We start from the raw sequence: 20,241 nt of genomic DNA, 5'->3' as shown, positions 1-20,241 counted from the left end.
AACCTCAAGTGGGGAAAACATGCTTTTATTTCATGAAGTTGATCCCTTTTTAAGACTTTGCTACAGGTGATAGGTTCTTAGGAATTCTTCTGCAGTGAACTAAAAAAATAGCTTTAACTTTAAAGTGATTACCTAATCAAAGTATATTTTTCCTACTTAAATTAGCATGCTGTATAGAACATAGCAAGTACAGTTATAGAATAAATATGACTTCAGTACAACAAAGAAAAATAATTCTAAAAACAAAATTAGAAATTGCATAAAAATTTGGGAAACAGGTGTAGTTTGGAAGTAACTAGAAAAATAAAGGAGGAAGAGAACAGAGGGTTTTGTTTTTGTTTTGCCTCTTTTTTGATGAAAACCATGTACAAAGTTTGACAACAGTTTAAGAAAAGGCAAGTTCCAGACTGAGGTAGTTTGCAGTTTATTTTTATCTATTATTTGGTCCTTGGCTCTATAAATGCATATATTTTAAGATTTTGTTTGCTATTAAAATGTTAGTTGTAATAAATATGCTATTAGCTTATACAGTTGGTTTCTAATGAGAAATCCAGCACCCCTGCACCCAAATTTTTCTGTTTATATGTTGCATAAAGTGTATAACGCTGTATAAGAGAAAAACCTTACCTTTTATCTTACAAATGGCCAAAATCAATATTTGGTGATTTGTCTCAGGATATTTAAAAAAGTGACTGACAGGTATGAAAGTGTCCCACGTATTTATTACACAGTTAAGGTTTATCCTTAGACTTTAATAACTGTGAGGACTAAATTAAAATAGAAATTTTATCATATTCATTATTTACTAAATCATTCTCTAGTATGTATACAGTTGTCCCTCAGTATCTATGGGGGACTGTTTCCAGGACCCCCCCCAACAGATACCAAAATCTGAGGATGATCAATTCGCTTATATAAAATGGTGTAGAATTTACATATAACCTATGCACATCCTCTCTAAATCATCTCTAAATTACTTGTAATACCTAATACAATGCAAATGCTATGAAAATAGTTGCCGGTGTGTGGTAAATTTAAATTTTTGGAACTTACTGGAATTTTTTTTCTGAATATTTAAAATTTGCAGTTATTTGAATCAGTGGATGTGGAGCCCAGAGATAAGCAAGGCCAACTGTATTCTAATAAGCTTTGGTTTAAGGATTTCACACATGCAAATCCACTTTGAAGGAGTTCTCTTCAATGTGAATTTTATAATGGTTAGTAAGAGACGACCTCTGGCTGAAGAGTTTCCCACATGCATTACATTCATAGGGTTTCTCTCCAGTATGAATTCTTTGATGCGCAATAAGTGATGAGCTCTGCCTAAAAGTTTTCCCACAGGTACTACATGCAAAGGGTTTTTCTCCTGTATGAATTCTTTGATGTTGAATAAGAGCTGCACTTTGGCCAAAGGATATCCCACATTCCAGACATTGATACGGTTTCTCTCCTGTATGAATTCTCTGGTGATTACTAAGGGATGAGTTACACCTGAATGTTTTCCCACACTCATTACATTTATAGGGTCTTTCTCCAGTATGCATTCTCTGATGTTGAATGAGAGCTGAACTTTGTCTGAAGGCTTTCCCACACACTTTACACTTACATGGTTTCTCTCCAGTATGAATTCGCTCATGAATAATGAGTGTCGAGTGGGAACTTAAGGCTTTACCACATTCATTACAATTATACAGTTTCTCTCCCGTATGAATTATTCGGTGTCTATTAAGTCGTGAAATAGAAGTGAAACCTTTTCCACATTCATTACATCTATAAGGCTTTTCTCCAGTGTGAATTCTTTCATGTTGAATAAGAGATGCACTCTGACTGAATGCTCTCCCACATTCACTACATTTAAAAGGTTTCTCTCCTGTGTGAATTCTCTGATGATAACGAAGAGATGAACTAGACTTAAAGGTATTGCCACATTCATTACATAAATAGGACTTCTTTCTGAGATGAATTCTCTGACATCCAGAAGGGGATGTGCTACAACTGGATGCCTTCCTTCCTGGGTTATATTTGTGGGGATTTTCTCGAGCGTGGATTTTTTGATGTATAAAAAGGGTAGACCTTTTGCTGAAGGATTTACCACATTCTTTACATCTATAGGATTTTTCCACAGTATGGGTTCTTAGGTGTTTACAAAGGGATGCACTATGGCTGAAGGCTTTTCCACATTCTTTACATATATAGGGTTTCTCTCCAGTATGAGTTCTTTGATGTTGAATAAGAGCTGAACTTTGGCTGAAGGCTTTCAAACATTCTTTACATTTAAATAATTTCTCTCCAGTATGGTTTTTCTGATGTTTACGAAGGGATGAATTGTGAATGAAGGCTTTTTCACAAATGTTACATTTATAGCGTTTTTCTGCTGTCTTGATTTTTGGTTGGTTAAGTAAATTTGAATCCTGCCTGAAGCTATTTCTTTGTATTTCATATTTTGAGGGTGTTTTTTCTCTAGCAGTCTTTTGTTGCTTAACAAACACTGATTTCAGGCTGAAATTCTGGCCAAAGTCATTATTTTTATGGCTTCTTTCTACAGTGAGGATCTTTGTATGGGTGACTGAAATTATTTGTAAACTTTCATTTTTGTCCTTCTGTTTCTTTATTCTGTCTTCATATAAGCAGGATTTTTCTGATATGAAGTTCCAGGGTTCATTTTTTTTGAGTCTTTTCCTTACTGGCCCCCAAAATGATGAGTCTTGAGTTTGAGTTGACTTTGTGGTTTTAGGACTGCTCTTACATCCTGAAGAAAACAAAAAAAGAAAGAAATTGCCAATGATCCACATGATTAGCTGAGACTAAATGTGTAGAAGGACTAAATATTAATGATATCTAAATAAGGCATTGCTTTCTGGCTAAAAGAAACTAGCAAGAGGAAAAAATAGGAAAGTAACAGTGTTACCGTATAAAATAATAATGGATGAGAGCTGGAGTACTAGAGTGAATAAAACAAAGATGCTCATTTAAAGAAGGTGAGAGTATACACATTACCAGGAGAATGGAGAGAAGGCATCAGAGGAGGAGTATGAATTGGGAAATGCAGTCTAGTATCCAAAGCCTATGACAGACTCATACATTATCTCCATGACATCACTCTCATTTCTGTAATTATTTCTAATCTTGAATGTCTTCCCTACTTTTCCTACATGTCAAACTTCTCTGTAGCCTTCAGATTCAGTTCCAGTGTTAAGCTCCTCTTTGCACCCTTTCCTGACTCTGAGCTCCAAAAATCTATTCCCCTTATTATACCACTTAACCACAGTATATTATAATATGTACCTAAGGGAAAAAATTATGAGTATAGAGATAATGAGAAAGCCTTAAAAAAATTCAGCACCACTGATAATAAAAATATTCAAGAAAAACAGGAATTGAGGGATGCTTCCTCAACAAGATAAATACATATACTTCAGTCCTAAAGCCAGTATCTTATTTAATGAAGAAACTCTAGAGACATTTCCACTATGATCAAGAACAAGGCAAGGATGCCCATTACTTTCACTTCTGTTCAACATTGTACTAGATGTATCAACCAATACAAGTACACAAGCAAAATCAATTAGAGGCATAAGCATGAGTAAAGAGGAAATAAAACTATCTCTATTTGCTGATGATATAATACTATAGCTGAAATTAAACCTCAGAGAATCAATGATAAACCTTGATCAGTGACATACCAAGATATAAAATTAACACACTAAAATCAATAATCTTCATTTATACAAAGATTTAGGGAAATGAATTCACAAGAAATATGAAAAACTTATATGGGAAAAAATTTTAAAGTCTTTAAAAATTTTTTTTAAGATTTTTTTTTATTGTTGTTGTGGACCATTTTTAAAGTCTTTATTGAGTTTGTTACAATATTGCTTCTGTTTTATGTTTTGGTCTTTTGGCCCCGAGGTATGTGGGATCTTAGCTCCCTGACCAGGGATCAAACATGCACCCCCTGCATTGGAAGGTGAAGTCTTAACCACTGGACTGCCAGGGAAGTCCCTAGAACAGTCTTGAATAACATTAAAGTCACCTGAAAAACCTCTCCTATTCTTGGATAAAACACTTCAATGTTATAAAAATATAAGGATTAAGAAATATATATATAAAGATATTTTAAATCCTGCTGTAATTAACAACATAACTTTACAACTTAAGGAACTAGAAAAAAAACCAAACTAAACCCAAAGCTAGCAAAAGGAAGAAATAATAAAGACAAGAACTTAGATACATAAAACAGAAAATAGAAAAACCGTAGAGAAAAAAATCAACAAATGCAAAATCAGTTATTTGAAAAGATCTACAAAATTGACAAACCTTTAGTGAGACTGACTAAAAATAAAAGAGAAGACACAAAGTACTAAAATCAGAAATGCAAGTTGGCAACATTACCACGGAGTCAAAAGAAATAAAAAGGATTATAAGGAAAAACCATGGATAACTGTATGACAAAAAATTGTATAGCCTAGATGATATGGACAAATTCCTAGAAACACAAAACTTACCCAAACTGAATTATGAAGTAGAAAATCTGAACAGACATATAACTAGTAAAACAATTGAACCAGTAATCAAAGCCTCCCAATAGTAAAAATGCTCTGTACCAGATAGTTTTATTGTCTATCAAATATTAAAGATGAACTAACACCACTCCTTCTGAAACTCTTCCAAAAAACTAAAGAGGAGGCAATATTTCCTAACTTATTCTATGGGGCCAGCATTGCCCTGATAATAAAGCCAGACAAAAACCCTATAAGAATAGAAAACTAAAGATCAATATTCCTTGTGAATATTGATTTTAAAATCCTCAATAAAGTACTAGGCAAAGAGAATTCAGAATATTAGAATGATTATACACTGTGAGATTTATCCTTGGAACGCAAGAATGGTTCAACATATGAAAACCAATTAAAGCAACACATCACATTAACAGAAAGAAGACACAAAATCACATGATCATCTCAAGTGATGTAGAAAAAAGCATCTGACAAAATTCAAAATTCAACACCTTTTCATGATTAAAAAAACCCCAAAACACTTAATAAACTGGGACTGGAAGGAAAATATCCCAACACAATAAAGACCATCCTTAAAGAACCCATAGTTAACATCATACTCAATGGTTAAAGACTATAATCTTTTCCTCTGAGATCAGGAACAAGATAAGGATGCCCACTTTTATCACTTCAACCCAACACAGTATTGGAATTTCTAGCCAGAGCAATCAGGCAAGAAAAATAAATAAAAGATATCTAAATTGGAAAGGAAAAAGTAAAATGATCTCAGTCACAGATGACATGATCTTTCTTAAAAATTTATTTTTTTGAAGTATAGTTGATTTACAATGTTGGGTTAATTTCTGTTGTACAGCAAAGTGATTTGAGTTACACATACATACATTCTTTTCATATTCTTTTCCATTATTTATGGTTTATCACAGGATATTGAATATAGTTCCCTGTGCTATATGGTAGGATCTTGTTTATCCATTATATATATAATAGTCTGCAACAGATGACAACAGATGATCTTATATGTAGAAAATGTAAAGGTTCCACAAAAAAATTGTTAGAATACACAAATTCAGCAAAGTAACAGGATAAAAAATCAACACAAAAACAGTTGTGTTTTTATCCTCTAACAATGAACAAGCCAAAACAGAAATACAGAAAAGGATTTCATTTACAATAGCATCAAAAAGAATAAACTACTTAGGAATTAACTCAAAGGAGGTAAAAGATTTGTACACTGAAAACTACAAACACTGCAGAAAGTAAAGAAGACATAGGTAAATGGAAAAACATCAGGTATTTACAGACTGTAAGATTTAATACTCATAAGATGGCAATACTACCTAAAGTGATCTAGAAATTAAATGCAAGCCCTTCAAAATTCCAATGTCGTTTTTTTTGCAGAAATAGTAAAACATCTTAAAATTTATATGGAATCTCAAGGGACCCTGAAAAGCCAAAATAATCTTGAAAAGAACAAATTTGGAGTACTCATACTTCCTGATTTCAAAACTTATACAAAGTTACAATAATCGAAGCATTGTGGTACTGGCATAAAGATGAACATATAGATCAATAGAATAGAATAGGAAGTCTAGAAATAAACCTTCACATATATGGGCAAATGAATTTTGCCCATAAAAAGGTGCCAAGGCTATTCAATGGGGAAAAGACAGTCTTTTCAACAAATAGTGCTGGGAAAGCTGGATATCCACTTGCAAAAAAAATGAAGCTGGACCCTTTACCTAACACCATACACAAAAATTAACTCAAAATGAATACATGACTTAAATGTAAGATCTAAAACTATAAAATTCTTAGACAAAAACATAGGGTAAAAGCTTCATGACCTAGGATTTAGCAATGATTTCTGGGATAGGATACCAAAAGCACAGGAAACAAAAGAAAAAAATAGACAAATAACTGGATTTCATCAAAATTAAAAGCTTCTGGGGGAATTCCCTGGCAGTCCAGTGGTTATGACTCAGCACTCTCACTGCCAGGGCCAGGGTTTTATCCCTGGTCAGGGAACTAAGATCCTGCAAGCCAAGCAGTGTGGCCAAAAAAAAAAGAAAAATTAAAAATAAATAAAAGCTTTGGTACATCAAAGAACACTATCAGCAGAATAAAAAGGCAACCTACAGAACAGGAAAAAATATTTTCTAATTATGTATCTGATAAAGGGTTAATATCCAGAATATATAAAGAATACCTACAACTCAACAATAAGAAAACAAACAATCCAATTCAAAAATAAGCAAAGAACTTGAATAGACATATCTCTATAGAAGACATACCAATGGCCAATAAGCACATGAAAAGATGTTCAACATGTCAGGAAATAAAAATTCAAACCACAATATTCCACTTCACGTCTGTTAATATGGCTAATATATATGTGTGTGTGTGTATTTTATATACATGTGTGTATGTGTGAGTGTATACACACAGAAAATAACAAATGTTGGCAAGGATGTGGAGAAACTGGAACCCTTGTGCACTGCTGTTGGGAATGTAAAATAATATAGCCACAGTGGACAACAGTATGGCAGTTCTTCAAAAAGTTAAGCAGAGAATTACCATGGGATTCAGTAATTCCATTCCTACAGATATACCCAAAAGAATTGAAAGCAAAGACTCAAAGAGATATTTGTATACCCATGCTCATAATAGCATTATTCACGGTAGCCAAAAGGTGGAAACAACCCAAATGTCCATTGACAGATGAATGGATAAACAAGAAGTAGTATATACATATAATGGATTATTATTCAGCTTTACAGAGAAATGAAATTGTGATAGATGCTACAACATGGATGAACCTTGAAGACATCATGCAGCATGATATAAGCCAGACACAAAATGACAAGTGTTATATGATTCCAATTCTGAGGATTCTAGAACAGTCAAATACAGAGACAGAAAGTAGAATAGTGATTACCAGAGGCTGGGGAGAAAAGCAGATGGAGAATTATTATTTAATGGGTAGAGAGTTCAGTAAGGGATTATAAAAAACTTCTCCAGATGGATAATGATAATGGTTACAACACTGTGAATGTACTTAATGGCATCAAAGTGTATACTTACAAATAGTTAAAATGGTAAATATTACATTATTTTTATTTTACCACAATAAAAAAAATAATTAGGGGACAATAAAATGTTTTGTTGAGAATTTGGGTAAACTGGAACCTACATACATAGCTGGTGGGGATGTAAAATAGTAAATACAACTGCTCTGGGAAACAGTTTGGTAGTTACTTAAAAAGTTAAACATAGCCTAAACATATGACTCAGTAATTTCATCCTAAGTATACACCCATGAGAAATGAAACATATGTCAAAATAAAAACTTTTACACAAATGGTCATAGCAGCATTATTTGTAATAACCAAAAATGGAAACTCAAATGTCCATCAACAGATGAATGGATAAACAAAAGGTGATATATCCATACAATGGAATATCAGTCATCCATAAAGAGGAATGAGGTACTGATACATATTACAACATGAATGAATCTTGAAAATATGCTAAGTAAAAGAAGCCAGATAGAAAGAGCTACATATTATATGATTCCACTTACATGAAATGTCCAGAATAGTCAAATCCACAAAGACAGAAAGTAGATTAGGAGTTCCCAGGGGTTAGGAGGATGCAGGAATGTGGAGTGATTGCTAATTGGTACAGGATTTCTTTCTGGGGTAATGAAAATGTTCTAAAATTAGTGGCAATAGTTGAAGATCTTTGTGAACATACTTAAAACCATTAAATTGTACACTTTAAAAGTATGAATTTTATAGTATGTGAATTATACCTCAACACAGTTGTTTAAAAGAGAGAGAGAGAAAAAGCAACAATTCCCAGCATCATAGCCCTGTATGCTCCTGATCCTCACTTCCCCAGGTAAAAGGCTCTGTGATGAGCAATGGTAGACTGAAAAAAAATGCCAGAGAAAGGAAGAACTCTAGCAAAGAGCCTGAAGAAGAGCTGAAGTGACCACCAGAAAGATTAATCCCACTTTGAATTGAAAAATATGAAAAAAATAACCAAGAAGATCGGAACAGGAGCACAGGAAACATAAAGTACAGCTTAATTTAAATTCCCAGCTCACAACACTAGAAAAACTAAGTAAATGGAAAGAAAGCCATGGAAGAAAAAAGTAAGGATAAAAACAGGAATTAATAATGAAGAGAACAGATATCTCTATTCAAATCTATGAAAACCTATATGAAACAGATAATTCTCTAGAGAAATGCAGGTTACCAAAATTGACCCCATTACAATTAGAAAGCTGGGACAGACCAACTATCATTGAAAAAATTAAGTTATTAAAGAGCAATCCTATAAAAAAGCACTGGAGAATTCTACCAAATCTTGAAGGACCAGATAGTCCCAAGGCTCTATAAATTATGCCAGTGCATTTAAAAGAAAGGAAAAGTTCCTAGTTCCTTTTATGAAGGAAATATAATATGAAAACAAACCAGATAATAATACAAAGAAAGAAAACTACATAACAGTATCAGTTATCAATATCAGTGCAAACATTCTAAGAAAATTATCTTTAGCAAACAGATTCCAACACTGCATTATTCCAGGAATGCAAGCAAAGTTGCTTCAATATTAGTATATCCATTAATATCATATAGTTTCCTCTTCTACCTTGTGGGTTATGACCAGAAATCATCTCCTACTCACTATAAATTCCTCAATATGACACTCAAATTACAATTTTTGTTTTACTAATCTTCTTTAAACACAGTTTTTTAATCTTTTTGAACAATGTCAAATACTCTTAGTTGATATACACACATTTTTTAAACTCATATTAGAAATTGTATTATAGAATAGTTGGGTTGTGGGGAGGTTTCAGGACCAATCCAAGCAGGGAAACAGGTAGGCATTATTGAGGTAGTGTATGGAAGTGTCAAAATATAAGATGAAGCCAAAAGTTGTGAGCTAGGAAAAGCCAGTATGTGCCTCAAGCAAGAGGCAATAATGAATTGCATGCAATACTGAAAAGTCAAGAGTCAGTAATATGGACAGCCAAGGACAGAAGGAGGTAAAGGAGGGCTAACATGGTAATAGTAAAAAACTGAATTCAACTAAAATTTTATTAAGGCCATAATTCAACGATTTCAGCTAGAATATTTATATGGTTCACTGAACTATAAAAGATAGCACAGGGTTTCCCTGGTGGTGCAGTGGTTGAGAGTCCGCCTGCCGATGCAGCGGACACGGGTTCGTGCCCCGGTCCAGGAAGATCCCGCATGCTGCGGAGCTGCTGGGCCCGTAAGCCATGGCCGTTGAGCCTGCATGTCCGGAGCCTGTGCTCCACAACGGGAGAGGCCACAACAGTGAGAGGCCCGTGTACCGCAAAAAAAAAAAAAAAAAAGATAGCACAGTTATAGTTTACAAAAAGTCAAATTTCAATAGGTAAGTTTTAAAGTAATGTTGGAACTAAAATGGAAAATAAAATATCCTGTAAATAAATCTCTGGCTCTGTTTTCTAAAGGAGCTCTAAACAATATCATCCCACCAGTACATGTGTGTTACAGTCTTCAAGATTTTGATCTCTAACACTAAAATGAGTGAGGACTCCTTAGAAGGATGGCTATTTCCTTTATGGCCTATGAGAGGTACAAAATATGTCTGAGATTTCTTTGTATGGGCTCTGGAAGGTGGTACACAGTGAGTGTGGGACATACTGATATTAATAGAAAGCAAGGATGCTAACAAAATTTATAAGGTTAGTAAGATACGCATTAAATTCATTAGCATGTTTGCCTATCGTGGTGTGGGGTGAGATAGGGAATAGGGAAGAGAATGGAGTAGAAATATAAGAATGAAAAAATGGGCCTTGTAGACATGAGTGTAAAAAATGTGCTACTAAACAGAGTATGGCTAACTCAATCCTCTGCCCTTGAGATTCAAAAACATATATACACAAACATATACGTGTGTGAGTGTGTGTGTCTAAGGGCTGTGTCAAGGGACATAGGACCTGCTTTAAAAGAGTTCCTGATGACTAAGTCAACAAGCTGTATCAAAAATACTACATCATAAAAAGCCATGAGTTCATAATGATAATAGAAAGAAAAAAATATAATTCTTAATTTAAAAAAAGAACTATAACTAGATTAATATTTTTGAGAAAATTATTGTTCAGTTTTAAATATGTTATCAAGATTGACAGATGACTACCCACACATAAAGACTTGTATATTCATCATTAATAAAAAGTTTGAAGGAAAAAAAAAGCTTCAAAAATCTAAAAGGAATAGTGTCAAGGACGCTCACTTTATATGCCAAATTATAAAGGTGTAGACTATTACAAAGCATTAAAAAACCATATCAAGACGTTCCATTCAGATAAGAGGCCCTATCAGTCGGCTTGGATGAAAAAAGGTCATGATCTGCAAGATAGGATGACAATCTTGTAAGCCTAGCTACAAGGTGCTGTATCAGTTCTACTCATCCCAACTACACCATCAAGTGCTAACACCAGAGTCCTAAATTCATGCAAAGAAGAGCCTTGGACCATGCCCCTGAAGCAAAGAAGAGCCTTGGACCATGGACCTCCTAAGTGTTCTTTATGACCAGCTTAGGGTTTTCTTCCTTTTATTTTGGTTTTAGCAAGGCCTACAAATCTATCTCCTGAAATGCAGATCAAACATTGGTCTATCTTAGACCAAGCCTGAGTTACCTCATGAACAAGTCAGAAATTTATAGATACCAAAATGATCTTGCTTATCTCTCCTCTGCCAGGGGGCAGAAAGTCTAACAAATGACAAACAGTTGTCATCTGTGCATGGTTACCACCCTGACTAGTTTCTGTCATTAGGTCTAGATTCTCTCTCCTTGGCTCTTAAGACTCTGAGATTCTATCTTCAACCTTCTTCTTTCCCTAGTTGATTTTATCCACTCTAAATCCCGCTGCATGAATGACTATCCCAACTTTCCTCAAAATACTTTAAGTGGTATTTCTAACTGCCTACCAGCATTTCCATTTTAGTATTTTTCTTATACTTCAAATTCAGTCTGTCCAAATCTGAACCTGGCACATGCTTTTTCAAACCTTTTTACTATTTTCCCTCGTTCAGAATGACATCATAACCTTACAGTTGCTCTGCCATAAGTTCTTAATCCCATCTCAAAACTTTCTGCCCCCCCCATTCCAAGCCTAGTCACCAAATGCTCTTAATTAAATTCCATCACTGAAATGTCTCTAACAGCCATCCCTAAAGTATGCCTAGGTTGAGGGTCTCATTACCCTATAATGGTTACTGCTACTGACTCTCACTATGTTCCTTTGATCCCAGTTCCTACCCATCCAGTATTATTTTCCACTGTTTTTATCCTTAGAGAACTCATCTTGTGTATTAGTTTCCTATGGCTGCTGTAACAGAGTATCACAAACTTGGTGGCTTAAAACAACGCATTTTATTCTCTTACTGTCTAGAGGTCAAAAGTCTGAAATCAGTTTCACTGGGCTGAAACCAAGGTGTTAGTAGAGCTCAAGGAGAGAATCCACTCCCTTTCTTTTTCCAACCACTAGAGCTGCGTTCTTTGGCTCATGGTCTCTTCCTCCACCTTGAAAGCCAACAGCATAGCATCTTATTTCTCTTTGCTTCCATCATTATACTACCTCCGCTTTCTTGTCAAATTTCCTTCTGCCTCTCTCATAAAAAGTCAACTGTGATTACACTTGGGCACCCCTAGATAATCCAGGATAACTTCACCATCTCAAAATCCCTAATTCAATCACATTAAGGTAACTTAAGGCGATATTAAGGTAACATCACAGGGACTTCCCTGGTGGCGCAGTCATTAAGAATCCACCTGCCAATGCAGGGGACACGGGTTCGAGCCCTGGTCCGGGAAGATCCCAAATGCCGCGGAGCAACTAAGCCCGTGCACCGCAACTAGTGAGCCTGTGCTCTGGAGCCCGTGAGCCTCAACTACTGAGGCCCACGCTCCTGGAGCCCATGCTCCGCAACAAGAGAAACCACCACAATGAGAAACCCATGCACCCCATCGAAGAGTAGCCCCTGCTCACCACAACTAGAGAAAGCCTTCGTGCAGCAAAGAAGACCCAACACAGCCAAAAATAAATAAATTAAAAAAACAAAACAAAACAAAAGGTAACACCACAGGGTCCCAGGTATCTTTAGGGGCCATTATTCAGCCTATCACATTCTGTTATTTAAAAGACACTGATTACTCTTTATTTTATTCATTCAACAAATATTTACTGTGTTGCTACAATGTGCCAGACTCTATTCTAGGCACTGGTGCTCTGTAAGACACCAGAGATCTAGTAATGAAAAGAAATAATTCCTTTCCTCCAGGAGCCTAATTTAACATTAGAAACGAATAATTCAACATGCAGTCACAACACAATGTGATCATTTCTACAACAAAAACAAAAGATAGAAACAGAAGCAAAATGTGAGCTTTGAATAGTATCCAAACTATCCTTAGATAGTGGAGGATGTAGGCAGGAAAGAGGTACAGGCAGTGGTTACAGTTTTCTAGGATTTTAGGGGATTGGCAGTTTGCTAGTGAAAACTTAAAAATTGAATGTTCCCTTTTGCCAAAAGGGAAAGATATGTGCCGCCACCCCTGCCCTTTTTCTTAGAATATTCTTTGAGAAAATTTGTATTTGTAAATACTTCCTCTATGCCTTTGATATGTATGTAAACTTGTAAAGCCTTTGTCAGCATTACAAACCAGGAATGTTTTTCTTGAGAGCCTGGGAGCCATCTCTTTGAAATGTAAACATCAAGAAAGATAGTGATTCTATCTCCCTGTCATTGTGGAAGTTTACCTAGTGCCGAACTCCAAACTGTTACCACCTGCTCATCATACTATACCAGTTTTCTTTTCACTAGCACAGATAGCCCAACTGCCAGGTGAATTTAGGATAAATATGAAAGAATGTATAGCTAACTGTGTTGTCAGTCCCCTTAAATGAGGACAAATTACAATTAACCTCGAGAACATGTATATAATTGCTCAGCTACATTACAAAAACAGAAAGAAAGCTTCCCTGGTGGCGCAGTGGTTGAGAGTCTGCCTGCCGATGCGGGGGGCACGGGTTCGTGCCCCGGTCCGGGAAGTTCCCACGTGCCGCGGAGCGGCTGGGCCCATGAGCCATGGCCGCTGAGCCTGTGCGTCCGGAGCCTGTGCTCCGCAATGGGAGAGGCCACAACAGTGAGAGGGCCGAGTACTGCAAAAAAAACCAGAAAGAAACCCCACCCTCTTTTAATCTCATCAGCAGGTTACCTATGATGCATGCGGAAATTTGGTTTAATGTTTATTCAATAGTAACTGTTTTCTGTCTTTTGGAGAGGTTTTTCTGAGTTGGCAGGAGATAAAAAAAAACTTTCCCCAATACTACATGAAGGAATACGGGTGAGGGTTGAAGGCAGAATATTTTTTTTACCCCAAATGGCTTTTTGGCCTTATTTCCTGAAGTATTTCCCTGATTTATCCAATAATCAGTCAGATTCAGTGTCATATCTCAATAAAAATGTGACTTTAATTGGTACTCTCACGGGGCTTTCTTGAGAACCAGAGGATTGAAAGACTTAAAATTGGTATGCTGGGAATTACACATAACAGTATAATTATAGATGGGTGCACATTTTGTGAACATCCTGTGTCTTACTGAAAAAAGGAGTGCTGGTCTAGACAATTTGTTTTTTGTAACTCCAATTTTTAAAACTTTTTATTATGGAAAAATTTCAATATATACAAAAACAGAGAGAATTGTACAATGCAACAACAACCACCAACACTTCATATATAAGCTCTTACTCCTCCTCCATCAGACTGGCTAAAGCAAATCCTAAACATCATATCATTTCATCTAATAATGTTTCCAAATGCATTTCTCAAGGATAAGATCTTAAAAAAAAACACAAAAAAAGCAAAACATCTCACAGCCAATGAACTTAACACTACTCACTAGTAGCATCTTATATACATGGAAGTGTTTGAACTTCCCTAATTGCTTCATAAATTTTTTCAATTAGGAAACAATCAAGGTTCACCCACTGTATTTGGTTGGTATGACTCTTAAATCTCTTAGTCACTATGTTATAAATGTAATCTGCTGAAGTGAAGGTCATTCGGCCTCCCAGAAAAATATCTTAACCTGATAAAGAGCATCTGCAGCAACCTAGAGCTAACAGTATACTTGATGGTGAAAGGCTAAATGCTTTACACTTAAGATTGGGAACAAGGCAAGAATGTCTGTTCTCACCACTCTTAATCAGTATAGTACTGAAAGTCTACTTAGTACAATATGGTAAGAAAAGGAAATAAAAATCATACAAATCAGAAAGGAAGAAATGAAACTATCCCTATCTTGAGATGATAGTACATTAAAAAAATCCCTAGGAATCTACAAAACATTTCCTAGAACTATTAGGAGTTTAGGAAGGTCACAGGATATAAGGATAAACATACAAAAATCAATATTATTTCCATATACTATGGACATGTGGACACTGAAATTATATTTATAATACCATTTATAATTACTCAAAAAATACTTAGGTGTAAATGTAACAAAATATGTACAGGACTTGTATTCTGTGAACTACAAAACACTGATGAAAGAAATTAAGTAAGAGCTAAATAGGGAATTCCCTGGTGGTCCAGTGGTTAGGACTCAGCGCTTTCACTGCTGAGGGCCTGAGGGCCCAGGTTCAATCCCTGGTCGGGGAACTAAGATCCCACAAGCTGCACATTGTGGCCAAAAACAAAAACAAAAAAGAGCTAAATACATGGTAAGATACACCATATTGATGGATTGGAAGATTCAGCATAGTAAAGATCTCAACTGTCTCCAAGTTTGGTTTACTGCAATATCTCAGCAAGATTTTTTCGTAGATATAAATGAGATTATTCTAAAATTTATATGGAAAAGCAAAGAAACTAGAATAGTTAAAGCAACTTTGAAAAAGAATAAAGAAATAATCAACCCATCCAATATTAAAGCCTATATATAGCTACAGTAATCAACACTGTGTGATGTGGGTGGAGGGATAAACACACAGATCAGTGAAACAGAACACCTAGAAACAGACTCACAAATGGGCTCAACAGCTTTTTGACAAAGGTGTAAAAGAACTGAGTGGAGGAAGATAGCTTATTCAACAAATAATGCTGGGACAACTGACTGTCCATAAGCAAAAAAAAAGAATCTTGACCGAATCCTACATCTAATACAAAAATTAGATGCAAAAGAATCACAGAAATAAATGTACAGTGTAAAACTACAGCATTTTTAGAAAAAACACAGAAGAAAATCTATAAGATCTGAGGATAGGCAAAGAGTTCTTAGACTTGACAACGAAAGGACAATCCATAAAAGGAAACACTGATGAACCAGACCTCTCAAAATTAAACCTTTGTTCCTCAGAGACACAATTAAGAGGATGAAAGGAAACTAAAGACTAGGAAAAAATATTTGCAAACCACATATCCATCAAATGACTACCATCTAGAATATATAAAAAACTCTCAAATCTCAACAGCAAAAAACCAAACAATTAGAAAATGGACAAAAGACACGAACAGACATTTCATCAAAGAAGATATACAGATGGCAAAAAAGCACATGGAAATAACATCATTAGAACTTAGGAAGATGCAAATTAAAATCACAGTGTATATCACCATATACCTATCAGAATGGCTAAAATAAAAGTATTGACAACACAAAATGTTGGCAAGGATGCACAGAAACTGAATCACTCATATGCTGCTGCGTTGCTGGTGGAATGTAAATTGGTACAGCCACTCTGGAACACAATTTAGCTGTCTTTCAAACTAAACATGCAACTACAACATGACCCAGTAATTGCACTCCTCCACATTTATCACAGAGAAATAAAAACTTACTTTTGCACAAAAACCTGTACACAAATGTTTATAGCAATGTTACTTGTAATTGTCAGAAACTGGAGACAATCCATATGTCCTTCAACAGTGAATGGTTATGTAACTGTGGTATATGTGTTTTACAAAAAACTATTCAGCAATCAAAAGGAATGAAATATTGATAAGTAACAAGGAAATACTGACAAGGAACTACTTGAATAAATTTCCAGAGAATTATGCTAAGTGAAAAAAAAAACAGTCCTAAAAGGTTGCATACTGTATGACTCCATTTAAATAACATTCCTGAAATGACAAAATTATAGAAATGGACTAGTGGTTACAAAGGGTTAAGAATAAGAGGAGGTGAGGAACAGGGACAAGGAACAAGATGAAAGTGGGTGTCTAAAAATGAGTAACAGGAAGGATCCTTATGGTGGCAGAAGGAATTCTTCCATATCTTTGCTGTATCAACATCAATATCTTGTTTGCAGTCTTGAACTATAGTTTTGGAACTGGGTAAAGGACCAATGGGATCTCTCTGTACTACTTCTTATGTGAATCTAAAATTATCTTAAAATCAAAAAAAATTTTTTAAAAGTAAAATTCCCTCTAAAGTAAAAAATCAAATTGGTATCATTCCTCCAAATCTGATCTCCTACTACCACTATCTCAGGAATTATATCATTATCCATCCCTGAACAAGTCACAAACCAAGCAACCATCCTTGACAACTCAATCTCCTTTATCTTCCATATCCAATTCATCTTTAAGTCCTGCTGCATTTATCTCCTGAATGTCTCTGAAACTGGTTCTCTTCTTTCTGTGTCCATCACCACTAACCTAGCCAAGTCATTCATGCATTCATTAACTGGAAGCCAACTCTGACCGAGCACTATTTTAGGTACTGGAGAAATGGGTACAAATGAAACAGACAACCCAGCACAAGAGAGTTTATAATTCAGAGGAAGAGCAGATTATAAATAAATATGTACTATTTTGCAGTGATAAGTACTCTGAGCGAAAATAACACATGGTGAGGGCATAAAGACTGTGGAAGAATGCTGGAGAGGGTGTGGAGAAAAGGGAACCCTCTTACACTGTTGGTGGGAATGTAAATTGGTGCAGTCACAATGGAAAACAGTATGGAGGTTCCTCAAAAACTAAAAATAGAGTTGCCATATGATCCAGTAATCCCACTCCTGGGCATATATCCAGAAAAAACTATAATTTGAAAACATACATGCACCCCTAGTGCCCACTCTTGCCATTAATATTCAACATAGTTTTGGAACTCCTAGACATGGCAATTAGAGAAGAAAAAGAAATAAAAGGAATCCAAATTGGAAAAGAAAAAGTAAAACTGTCACTATTTGCAGATGACATGATACTATACATAGAAAATCCTAAAGATGCCACCAGAAAACAGCTAGAGCTAATCAATAGATTTAGTAAAGCTGCAGTATACAAAATTAATACACAAATCTCTTGCATTCCTATACACTAACAATGAAAGATCAGAAATAGAAATTAAGGAAACAATTACATTTAGCATTGCAACAGAAAGAATAAAATACCGAGAAATAAACCTACCTAAGGAGACATAAGACCTATATGCAGGAAACTATAAGATACTGATGAAAGAAATCAAAGACTACACAAACAGATGGAGAGATATACCACGTTCTTGGATTGGAAGAATCAACATTGTGAAAATGACTATACTACCCAAAGCAATCTACAGATTCAGTGCAATCCCTATCAAATTACCAATGGCATTTTTCACAGAATTAGAACCAAAAATTTTACAATTTGTATGGAAACACGAAAGACCCCGAATAGCTAAAGTGATCTTGAGAAAGAAAAAGGGAGCTGGAGGAATCAGGCTCCCTGATTTCAGACTATACTACAAAGCTACAGTAATCAAGACAGTATGGTACTGGCACAAAAAAAGAAATATACATCAATGGAACAGGATAGAAAACCCAGAGATAAACCCCCACACATACGGTCACCTAATCTATGACAAAGGAAGCAACAATATACAATGGAGAAAAGACAGCCTCTTCAATAACTGGTGCTAGGAAAACTGGACAGCTACACGTAAAAGAAGAAAATTAGAATACTCCCTAACACCATACACAAAAATAAACTCAAAATGGATTAAAGACCTAAATGTAAGGCCAGACACTATAAAATTCCTTGAGGAAAACAAAGGCAGAACACTCTTTGATATAAGTCATAGCAAGATCTTTTTTAACCCACCTCCTAGAGTTATGAAAAGAAAAACAAAAGTAAAAAATGGGACCTAATTAAACTTAAAAGCTTTTGACAGCAAAGGAAACCATAACAAAACGAAAACCCTCAGAATGGGAGAAAATATTTGCAAATGAAGCAACTGACAAAGGATTAATCTCCAAAATATACAAACAGCTCATGCAGCTCAATATCAAAAAAAAAAAATTAAAAATTAAAAAATGGGCGGAAAACCTAAATAGACATTTCTCCAAAGACATATAGATGGCCAAAAAACACATGATAAGATGCTCAACATCACTAATTATTAGAGAAATGCAAATCAAAACTACAATGAGGGGCTTCCCTGGTGGCGCAGTGGTTGAGAGTCCGCCTTCCGATGCAGGGGACACGGGTTTGTGCCCCAGTCTGGGAAGATCCCACATGCTGCAGAGCGGCTAGGCCCGTGAGCCATGGCCGCTGAGTCTGCACGTCCAGAGCCTGTGCTCCGCAACGGGAGAGGCCACAACAGTGAGAGGGCCGCGTACCGCAAAAAAAAAAAAAAACTACAATGAGGTATCACCTCATAGTGGTCAGAATGGCCCATCATCAAAAAAATCTAGAAACAATAAATGCTGGAGAGGGTGTGGACAACAGGGAACCCTCTTGCACTGTTGGTGGGAATGTAAATTGATGCAGCCACTATGGAGAACAGTATGGAGGTTCCTTAAAAAACTAAAAATAGAACTACTATATGACCCAGCAATCCCACTGCTGTGCATATACCCAGAGAAAACCATAATTCAAAAAGACACAGGCACTCCAATGTTCACTGCAGCACTATTTACAATAGCCAGCACATGGAAGCAACATAAATGTCCATCAACAGAGGAATGGATATAGAAGATATGGTACATATATACAATGGAATATTACTCAGCCATAAACAGGAGTGAAATTGGGTCATTTATAGAGACTTAGATGGATGTAGGGACTGTCATACAGAGTGAAATAAGCCAGAAAGAGAAAAACAAATATCGTATATTAACACATATATATGGAATCTAGAAAGATGGTATAGATGATCTTATTTGCAAAGCAAAAATAGAGACACAGACATAGAGAAGAAACATATGCATACTGAGGGGGAAGGGGGAGTGGGATGAATTGGGAGATTGGGATTGACATATATACACTATTGAGACTATGTATAAAATAGATAACTAATGAGAACCTACTGTATAGCACAGGGAACTCTACTCAATGCTCTGTGGTGACCTAAATTGGAAGAAATCCAAAAGAGACGGGATATATGTATACGTACAGCTGATTCACTCTGTTACACAGTAGAAACTAACACAACATTGTAAAGCAACTATACTCCAATAAAAATTTAAAAAAAAAGTAGACAGCTAGCCCTCCCCTCCACAAAAAAAGGAGTCAAGCCACTGAACTGTAAAGGAAATGAACAAAATTAAAACTATAAGTGAAATGGAGATTACATCACTAAAATTCATGTCCACATTTATTTTTTAGCTCTCTGAGAATGGAGACCTTCTTATAACATTTAAGTCTGTTGCTTGGATTTTACACATTTAACTTG

The 20,241-nt window shown here is 35.6% G+C and overlaps 1 protein-coding gene across 4 annotated transcripts in view; it reads right to left on the bottom strand.

The window, feature by feature from the left end:
* Positions 1-700: 700 nt before the first annotated feature.
* The window catches only part of LOC137221986 (zinc finger protein 354B), a 30,070-nt gene continuing 10,529 nt past the window's right edge, over positions 701-20,241 (bottom strand). For all 4 annotated transcript variants that reach the window (XM_067732541.1, XM_067732538.1, XM_067732540.1 and 1 more), the window contains one exon: positions 701-2,749. In XM_067732541.1, coding sequence (XP_067588642.1) covers positions 1,164-2,749 — 1,586 coding nt within the window. In that variant the 3' untranslated portion in view covers positions 701-1,163. The remainder of the gene's footprint in view (positions 2,750-20,241) is intronic.

The sequence above is a fragment of the Pseudorca crassidens genome, chromosome 3 (assembly GCF_039906515.1).
Source record: "Pseudorca crassidens isolate mPseCra1 chromosome 3, mPseCra1.hap1, whole genome shotgun sequence".
Taxonomy (NCBI): Eukaryota; Metazoa; Chordata; class Mammalia; order Artiodactyla; family Delphinidae; genus Pseudorca; species Pseudorca crassidens.
This window is presented reverse-complemented; position numbering and strand designations above follow the sequence as displayed.